At 46.0% G+C, this 10,124-nt stretch overlaps 1 protein-coding gene across 1 annotated transcript in view; it reads right to left on the minus strand.

The window, feature by feature from the left end:
• The window catches only part of LOC8155591 (flavonoid O-methyltransferase-like protein Os11g0303600), a 12,081-nt gene extending 2,885 nt beyond the window's left edge, over positions 1-9,196 (minus strand). Inside the window, exon 1 of the mRNA XM_002489283.2 lies at positions 8,791-9,196. Coding sequence (XP_002489328.2) covers positions 8,791-9,196 — 406 coding nt within the window. The remainder of the gene's footprint in view (positions 1-8,790) is intronic.

Genomic DNA, 10,124 nt, shown 5'->3' on the forward strand with positions numbered 1-10,124 from the left:
GAAAGGAACCACCCAACGAGTGCCCTCAAGGATTAACCAAGACACAGAAAAGGAGATTGCAACGTGAAAGGCAGGAAGAGCTAAATAAAGGAGAGAACTCTGGGAGTCGGCAGCCGTCAGACGCTAAGAAAGAAGGTCCATCGGCAGGCGTCAATATGGTATTCATGTTGCCGATGGAGTTTCTTGCACCGGCCAGTGACGATGAGTTGGGATTTTCTGATCAGATAGCTCAGTTGGCTCTGGATCCAATGACGGCTATCTTTGAGAAACCTGCCGATAACGAGAGGCAGCATCTTAAAGCTTTGTTCCTCAAAGGAAGGGTTGATGGGCAGCCAATGACTAAGATCCTAGTTGATGGTGGGGCTGCTATTAATATTATGCCATATGCAGTATATCGGAAGCTTGGGAAAGGGGATCAAGATTTGACCAAGACCGATATGATGCTCAAGGACTTCGAGGGAAACGTGTCTCCGGTCAAGGGGGCGATATGTGCGGAGTTGACCATCGGCAGCAAAACCTTGCCGACAACCTTTTTCGTGATCAGCGGAAAAGGTGCCTACAATTTATTATTGGGGAGAGATTGGATTCATGCCAATTGTTGTGTCCCATCTACGATGCATCAGTGCTTGGTTCAGTGGGTAGGTGACAAGATTGAGATCGTCCCAGGGGATTCATCTTATGTTATCGCATCAGCAGAAGCGGATACTTATGAGAAGACTAGGTGCATTTCAGGAGAAGTTTGGGAGAAAGATTTTCTCAAAGTTGCCGATTATGAGATTCCACCGATCCAAGCAGTCGGTTCTGACGATGGTTTTTAATGGATAGATTCGCCGATGATGGAAAATTAGGCCAGGGATTCACATCGGCCGATGATTTGGTAGAAGTAGATATAGGAAGTGGTGATAGGCCTAGGCCTACTTTTATTAGCGCCAAACTAGATCCTGAGTGTAAACGGCAATTAACTAGTTTGTTAAAGGAATATAAAGATTGCTTTGCTTGGGATTATACAGAAATGCCTGGTTTAGACCGATCAATTGTTGAACATCGGTTACCCATCAAGTCTGGATTTCGGCCACATCAGCAATCAGCCCGCCGATGTAATCCTAACATTCTACCTGATATTAAGGCCGAAATCACTAAACTTATTGAAGCTAAGTTTATTCGGCAGTGTCGGTATGCCGAATGGATTTCCAATGTTGTTCCGGTTTACAAAAAGAACGGGAAGCTTCGAGTGTGCATTGATTTCAGGAATCTCAATAAAGCTACGCCGATGGATGGATACCCAATGCCTGTTGCCGATCTACTGGTTGATGCTGCGGCTGGCCATCGGGTCATCAGTTTCATGGATGGTAATGCGGGTTACAATCAAATATTCATGGCAGAGGAGGATATTCCAAAAACCGCATTCAGGTGTCCTGGTCATGTTGGATTGTTTGAATGGATAGTCATGACTTTTGGGTTAAGGAATGCTGGTGCTACTTATCAAAGGGCTATGAATTTCATATTTCATGAGTTCATCGGCAAAATCGTAGAAATTTATATTGATGATGTGGTGGTTAAGTCTGGAGATTTCTCAAAGCATCTTGCCGATTTACGAAAAGTGTTGGAGTGCACCAGGAAGCATGGATTGAAGATGAATCCCAACAAGTGTGCATTTGGCGTATCGGCAGGGCAGTTTCTCGGATTTATGGTACATCAGAGGGGTATTGAGATTAGTCGAAGATCTATTGATGCCATCAATAAAATAGTGGCCCCTACCAATAAAACCGAGCTCCAATCCTTGATCGGTAAGGTGAATTTTATCAGAAGATTTATATCGAATTTATCTGGGAGAATTCGTGCTTTCAGTCCCCTTCTTAAATTGAAAGCCGATCAAGAGTTTGTTTGGGGAGAAGAACAGCAGTTGGCTCTGGATGAGATCAAAAAGTATCTAGTGAATCCTCCAGTTTTAGTTCCACCCCAACAAGGGAAACCCTTCAAATTATATTTATCTACCGATGGATCGGTTATCGGTTCAGCTTTAGTTCAAGAATTTGAAGGGAAGGAGAGAGTAATTTATTATTTGAGCAGGAGGTTGATTGATGCTGAAACCAGGTATTCGGCCATAGAGAAGCTGTGCTTGTGCTTATATTTCTCATGTATCAAGCTAAGACATTATCTGTTGTCGGCCGAATGTGCTGTTGTTTGCAAAGATGACGTGGTCCGATACATGCTATCTATGCCGATTATGAGTGGTAGGATCGGTAAGTGGATTTTGGCGCTGTCGGAGTTTGATTTGCGTTACGAATCGACTAAGGCAGTCAAAGGGCAGGTTATGGCCGATCTTGTGACTCAGCATTGCGGTCTAGTGGAGACTTTGGAAATTGCACCCTGGACGCTCTTCTTTGATGGATCTACCTGTGACCGAGGAGCAGGAATCGGTATTGTATTAGTTTCTCCTAAAGGGAGGAAGTATGAGTTTTCCTTGCCGATTGTTGCTACATCAACAAATAATCAGGCAGAGTATCAAGCTCTGATCAAGGGATTGGAGTTGTTAAGAGAAGTTCGTGCTGATGCTGTTGAAGTATTCGGAGATTCCATGTTGGTTATAAATCAATTGGTCGGAAGCTATGAATGCCGAAGTGAAGTTCTCATAACCTATTTCGAGAGAAGTATGCAACTGTTAAAAGAATTCAAGAACTTCCGATTGGAGCATGTTCCCCGATTGCATAATGAAGACGCTAATCGGTTGGCCCAGCATGCCTCGGGATATCAGCCAATGATTACTGCGACATCGGCAGTCAGTGCCGGTGATTGGAGGGAAGAAATTATTGATTATCTAAAAGATCCATCCAAAAAAGTTGAAAGACGGGTTCGATTTCAAGCAACCAAGTATGTGATCCTTGAAAATGAATTGTATTATCGAACTATCGATGGAATTCTTCTCCGATGCTTGGGTGATGATGAAGCCAGAAGTTTGATGGGAGAAATCCATGAAGGAGTGTGTGGAGCGCATCAGTCAGCTTTTAAGATGAAGTGGATGATTCGAAGGAATGGATATTTTTGGCCAACCATACTTGAAGATTGTTTTAAATATTTCAAGGGATGTCAAGGTTGTCAAAAGTTCGGTAATATCCAGAGAGCACCCGCATCGGCTATGAATCCTATAATAAAACCTTGGCCGTTCCGGGGATGGGCCATCGATCTGATAGGCCAGATCTATCCACCATCTAGCAAAGGGCATAAATTCATTCTAGTTGCCACTGACTATTTCACCAAGTGGGTCGAAGCTATTCCTTTGAAGAAAGTCACATCGGCCAATATGATTGATTTTGTGAAGGAGCATATTATTTACCGATTTGGGATTCCCCAAACGATTACTACCGATCAAGGCACCATGTTCACGTCGGGGGAGTTCGATGAATTCGCAATCGGTATGGGAATTAAAGTGTTGAATTCTTCTCCTTACTATGCTCAAGCCAATGGGCAGGCCGAAGCGTCTAACAAGGGAATTATCAAGCTTATTAAACGAAAGATTGAAGAAAATCCTAGGCGGTGGCATACATTGTTGAATGAAGCACTGTGGTCTTATCGGATGGCTTGTCATGGATCAACCAAGGTGTCACCTTATCAATTGGTGTATGGACATGATGCAGTTTTGCCTTGGGAGATTAAGGCTGGATCTAGGCGATTATCTTTTCAAGATCAATTGGCTGCCGATGATTATGCCACTCTAATGACCGATGAGTTAGATGATTTAGCAGGGCATCGGTTAAAGGCTTTAATGAGTATAGAAGAAAATAAGAAGAGAGTTGCCAGATGGTATGATAAAAAGGTGAAGGCTAAGGAGTTTGCCGATGGGGATTTGGTATGGAAGTTGATTTTGCCAGTCGGGACTAAAAGTTCAAAGTTTGGGAAGTGGTCTCCTAATTGGGAAGGTCCTTATCGGATAAAACGCTCAGCTCCTGGTAATGCCTATATTCTAGAAACTCTCGAAGGAGTTGAATTTCCCAGAGCATTAAATGGCAAATATTTGAAGTACTACCCCAGCATATGGATCGATGCATAAAAGGTTAAGTGCCGATAACACTCCTATCGGCTGAATTTAAATGTTCAAGGGCAGACTTAATGTTTCAAAAGATGCCGATAACAGTCTTATCGGCTAGACTAAAAGCTAAAAACGGAGAAACAAAGGTGTGTCGCCGATGAAAGCTTCAGATGTTCAGCAGCGCTTGGATTGCAGATATGGCGCGCAGCCGAATCTGGTTGGCTGTCTCTATCTCTTTGATATCGTCATCGGCAGAACCTTCAATTGGCTTCAGCTTCTTCTTCAGTTGCAGCGCTTTACGACCATGGACGTTTCGTTCCTGTTCAAGATGCTTGATGGTCTCCGGCAGTTGACTATCTTCTTGCTGAGCTTGGGATAGGGCATCTTCTACTTGCTTGAGTTCAGCCAGCAGAGCTTCTCTTTTTGCCGATAGATCAGACATTTTCTGCTTCAGTGCATCGCCTGAGGACTTTAAGATGCCGATGTTCTTATGTTTCTCATCGGCTAAGAGTTTTTCTTTCATCATCTCCTCAGAGAGCTGGATTTGAGCAGCTCTGTCGGCAAGGCGTCGAGTAGCTCTCTGATACTGTAGCTGGCGACTTTCTAGATGTGCAGCGTGGAAGAGTGCTTCTTCGGCATCGGCAGGAATTTGGCCCCTGAGAGACTTGAACAGGGCCTTGGCTGGGTCAGAATCGTCGACCAGTTGAGTTGTGTCTTGATGAAGTATGGCCGATAGCTCCTCCAGCCTAGCTCTGGTTTCTGCCGATACAGTTCCAACTGCCCGAGAGGAGCTTGCTTCCTCGCCTTCTTCTTCGAAGATATCAATAGCGAAGGAGAACAAGCTGTCGGGAGAATCTTGTTCCTAAAAATGAAAATGAAATAGGTCAATTTTATGGTCAAAACTTCGGCAGATGATACCGATGGGAAAGTGGATGACTTACTTGCTTCAAGGCGATTTCCTGCCGTTGACTCAGAGAGGCTGATGGAGCTGCAGGTTGATCGGCAAATGTTGCCGATGGAACGATATCGCCTGAAAGAGGACAGGAGGGATTATAAGAATAAATGGAAATAAGTTTATCGATAGGAGTATTGTTGGGACATGTTACCCGGAAGAGGAACAACAGTTGTTTGAATTGAGGAAACCGCCGATGATATAACTGGACCTGCCGGGCCAGTTGTTTGTTCACCTACGTCAGCTGACGTACCTGCCGTTTGGGGTTCTTCTTGTTGAGGTTCTTCCATCTGTGGTGCTTCCTGTATTGATTGAGGAGATGGTGCTTGCTGTGCCTGGACTTCTGGAGGAGAAGGGGAAGATTCCACCGGGATTGGAGACACCGGAGGAGGAGGAGGAGTTGCCACTTTCTGACGCTTTGTTCCGGTCTTAGCACCTTGGGCGCCTTTCCTCTTTGGCTGGCTAGATTGGGGGGGATCGGCACCTTGGTGTTTGGCTTTTGCCGACGCACCAGTTTGCTACAACAACGATAAAGAGTTTATGAGCACAGATAACCGATATAAAGATAGTCAGCATAAATAAAAAGGGTTTTAACAGATTGCCTTGAAAGCTTGCGCCAGAGTGGAAGCAGTTACCGTTGGTGATGTCTGAGTTTTCCTGGTGGTAACTTTCTTGAGACGCGCACCCCGGTGCACGATGGAAGCCAGAGTGGGAGCATTATGGCCGATTGAGGAGATCGGGCCTGATGGGAATAAGTCGATCGGCTTGCCACTCCTGCTAACCGATGGGGGGGTGTTGTCAATCTGCAAAAAGAATACAGGGGTAAGCTACCGATGGGAATAGTATTAGAAAATGAGACAACGGTTTAAAATACTTACAGTGTCGTCAGGGACTTCGTATTCGGGGTCGATCATGCCGCGGTATGAGAGGGCCGATCTACAGAATAGATTCTCCTTCCATTCTGCCCACCATAGCTTGTATGCTTGAGTGATAAAGGCAGCTGGAACCCATTCTGACAGATCTACGTCTGTATCGGCATTTGGTGGTAGCTGGGCTACTCGAGTCCACTCGAGGAGGTTAGCGATGGGTTCTCTGGGCTTTATTACATCGGCATAAGGAAGTGCGATCGGCAATTGGCCGAAGGCTAGCTGGCGAGCTAATGCCGATGGATTATAAAATTCATAAGTTTGGGGAGAAGTTTTCGTGCTGCCGAAGAAGTTCACTGGTATGGCTCTGGGAGTCACGATTGCCATCATCACCTCATTGTCCCTATCAAGAGCTTCGTCGAACGGATTGAAGGTCAGAGGGAGCATGCTATCTGGGTCGTCATAAGCCAGCCATGGTCGTTCATCTCTGGCCAGACCCTCATACAGCGTTTCGAAGAATCGGCCGATCTGATCCGGAGTGTTCCCTGAACCAGGTAAAACTATAACAGCTTCGCCAAAGTTCAGGGGGGCACGTGTTGCCGATTCCTCTTCACCCAACACATGGTTCTCGGCTATATCTCTTGGGAAGTGCTGAGAGAACAAGTTGAGATCGAGGCGCTTGTGCAGGTGCAGATTGAGCCACATATTAATAAACCACCAAGGACCTCCCAAGTTGCCGATAGGTTGGCCGAGCAGGAGTTTCTGGACTATCTGGTGAAGAAGGTGATAGACAGCGCCGAGCAAGTAACGGCCGAGAGGAAATTGACCACCGCTAGCCAGTCTTTCTGCTGCCGATAGATAGACAGAAGTCGGTCCTGCCGATCGACCACAGAATACAAACTTGTCTAGCCACATGTTCAGGAAAGTGGTTTGTTCCTTTATGGTGACAGGCCCTCTCCCACGGTACTTCTGGATGTACCCTGACCAGCCGCCGATAGCGCGAGTCTCCACTTTGGCACTAGGGGCGGTATCAAAAAAATGGGTGCTATCGGCAGAGGATATGTCTAACCCAGTAAGCATGGCTACATCGGCAAGGGTAGGAGAAGCAGGGCCGTGGCCAAAAACAAAAGCGTTGAGAGTGTCTGACCAAAAGTAAGATGCGGCTATCAGCAATGACTCGTTCCTGTGCATATCGGCAATGGACAGCCTAATGCATTGAGCTAATTTTCTCTCACCCCATTGAACTTCATGAGAGTTGCTGACCCTCAAGAACCAGTCTTTCCACCCTACAGTAGGGCTAGGCCAAGAGCGAAAGGTGTCTTTCCATAGATCTAGAGCAAAGTTTTCAGCTCTAAAGGGAATCCTGTTGGTTTCTGCGTTGATAAGGTCGGTTGGATCTGGATCCCCTAGAGGGCCGAGGCATTGAAGATGTGGTTGATCGGTAGGAATGACAATTTTGTTGGATAACTCCTGGTGTTTTGGGGAATAAAGATACAAAGAAAAAGGAGAAGGAAATATTCGGTAAGGTAAATCGCAGATGAACAGGAATGCAGGAAAAAGGTACGGCAGATGAGATGGAAGTCTGACCTCAGGGACGACGAAGCCGACGGCCATCTTGTCGTGAAGGGGACGCTGGAAGACGCCGGAGTTGATGAAGAAGAATGCTTGTCGGAGATCTTGAGGATTGAGAATGGCGCCGCCGCTGGAAAAGTGAAGTTGGATGGCAGAATGATGTAATGGGGGAGGAGTACCCAAGAAGGAACTATTTATAGGGCAAGATGGACAAGGGCAAATCTGACTTATTTCTTTGCCGCATCCGAGAAACCCGAGGGTACTCAAGTGGATATGGTAACTGTTCGCACGATAATCCAGGGATTGTGCAGGTGATTTGACAGGAAGCGGTCGTTATCTAAAGATATTTTACTGTGCACGATCTCCTGGTCGGTCCATCGGTGATATTCTATAACGGTCGTCTTGCCGATGGGCGGATAGAGGGGAAGTAACCGTTTTTGCGAATATCCTGGGCAGAGCATCGGCAGATCTTTGTAACGGTATTGTTGCCGATGTACGACTAAGGGAGATGCCCGTTTGGGAAGTTGTGGATTTCGAGGGATCTGCGGAGGATTAGGATCAGAGTTGCCCAGATTGAGGTTGTCGGTTACCAGGTTAGGAGCATTAATTGCGGAGAAGACATCATTACTGCAGAGAATTTCGGAGCATTAATAGTTTTATACTCCGAAACTGGGGGGCATGTGTTGACACCATTTTTGGGCACGTGTCCAGGATGGCAGGACAGGGTGGCAGTACGATGCGGGTTGCTGGTAAGGATGGTTGCCGATGAGGGAAGGGTTGAATGTGACTAAGTCCCCAGACAGTAATATAGTGCCGATGACCAAGTAAAAGGGTCTGCCGATGACTATGGCAAGGGGATTGCCGATGACGCGAAGGAGGAGTCCGGAAGCTGCCAGTTATCATGTGGAGGAGTTTCGGTTTGTCACGAAGGATAGTTTTATTATTTCCTTATGTTATTCGTGTCGTTTTGTATACGGGTTCCGTGTAATTTGGAATTCGAATTCTAATCGTGTCTGGTCGTAACTCTTTAAGCAGGGTATAAATATAAACCCTAAGACCTTGTAATCAGGACATCTATCAATCAATCAAACACACGTTTTTACTCAACTAGCATTTACTTTTCGACGACTTCGTCATACGTTTTCTTTTTGTTACGAGTTCTTAGGAATTCGTCGACTCAAGCTCGGCGTATCCTTAAGTTCCGCGTGAGTACCTCTTAGCCGTGACATCCGGGCGCATCGTTGTTGTCAGGACTAAAGTATTCGAGTTATCACCTTTGCCGATAGTAAGGTCAAATCGGCTGGCACGCCTTAACGTTTGAATCGGGTATTAGCCCTTTGTGTTTGCAGATCAGTTTTGCATCAACACCAGGTCAATGTATCGAGTCGAGGTCGCAGTGAGAAGGAAAGGTGCGTGGTTGATGTGCCCATCTGCAGCGATGCCCTCCACCAAGAGGTAGGACAGGGGGGTGAGGCCGTAGACGATGGCCATGACTTCAGTGGATTCTTCAGACACGCTGAAGACGCCTGACGAGGACAACAGCCTCATGAGGCGGTGAAGGAAAGGTAGCTTAGCCTGGGGGAGCGATAGGCTGGTGATCAGGTCAGGAAGTGAAGCGGCGCCGCCTAGGCGGTGGATGGCTGTGGGTATGCCGAGCTCGACGGCACACTTGAGTGCCATGGATTTGAGGTAGTAGAGGCTGTGGCGCCATAGGTCGGCCTGAGCTTGCAGGAGTTCAGCATCGGTAGGGACTATGTATGATTGGGACTTGGTTGCCATTGGTCGATCGAATGGTTCCCTAGTGTGTAGTATGTGTATGTCTCTGATCTTTGTTTTAATTGGATGCTACGTACGCGAGAGGTAGGGTGTTAATATAGTGTGGCTAGCTTAGCTACCGTTATTAATTATGTCACTGAATTGAAAATCAATGACTTAACTATCCTATATCGTGGATCACGAGGACAGTGATGGTTCTTAATTAGAGTTTGTTCGTTTGACTAAAAAGCGATAGTAGAAAGTACTGTTCAGTGATTTGTTACGAGAGAAAGACACTGCTGAGAAAAACACTGCTGACTGGCTGGCTGTAGAAAAGCTCAAGCAAACATGTGATGTCAGGACTCCAGACCAACGACTACGAAAGTGAGAGTGCAGCGGCACTTCACTTGAGTGCAGCGGTGAATTTGAGTAGCTAGTACTCCGTACATATTAAACCACCCCATGACTGAGACAGAAGCCCACGTTGGCTATAATAAGGCCTTGTTTATTTCCAAAAAATTTTACAAAATTTTTCAGATTCTCACATCGAATCTTTAGACGCATGCATAGAGTACTAAATATAGACGAAAATAAAAACTAATTGCATAGTTTGGTCGGAATTGATGAGATGAATCTTTTGAGCCTAGTTAGTCTATAGTTGGATAATATTTGTCACAAACAAACGAAAGTGCTACAGTACCTGTTTTGCAAAATTTTTTGGAACTAAACAAGGCCTAAGAGCATAAAAGTCGAGCTGAGACGGCATGGTGTATGCAGATGCAATATTGAAGTCGCCGTTGCATCACATTCCGATTTTGCAAGATAGCGATGTAGGTCCCGTTTGGCACGGCTTCTCCAGCGGCTTCAAGAGCCGTTTGGAGCCGTTTTGTGCTAAACGGGGTAAAATAGAATGGCTCCACCAATGAAGCCCCTAAAAACGTGCTCTCACAGA

Source organism: Sorghum bicolor, chromosome 5 (assembly GCF_000003195.3).
Source record: "Sorghum bicolor cultivar BTx623 chromosome 5, Sorghum_bicolor_NCBIv3, whole genome shotgun sequence".
Taxonomy (NCBI): Eukaryota; Viridiplantae; Streptophyta; class Magnoliopsida; order Poales; family Poaceae; genus Sorghum; species Sorghum bicolor.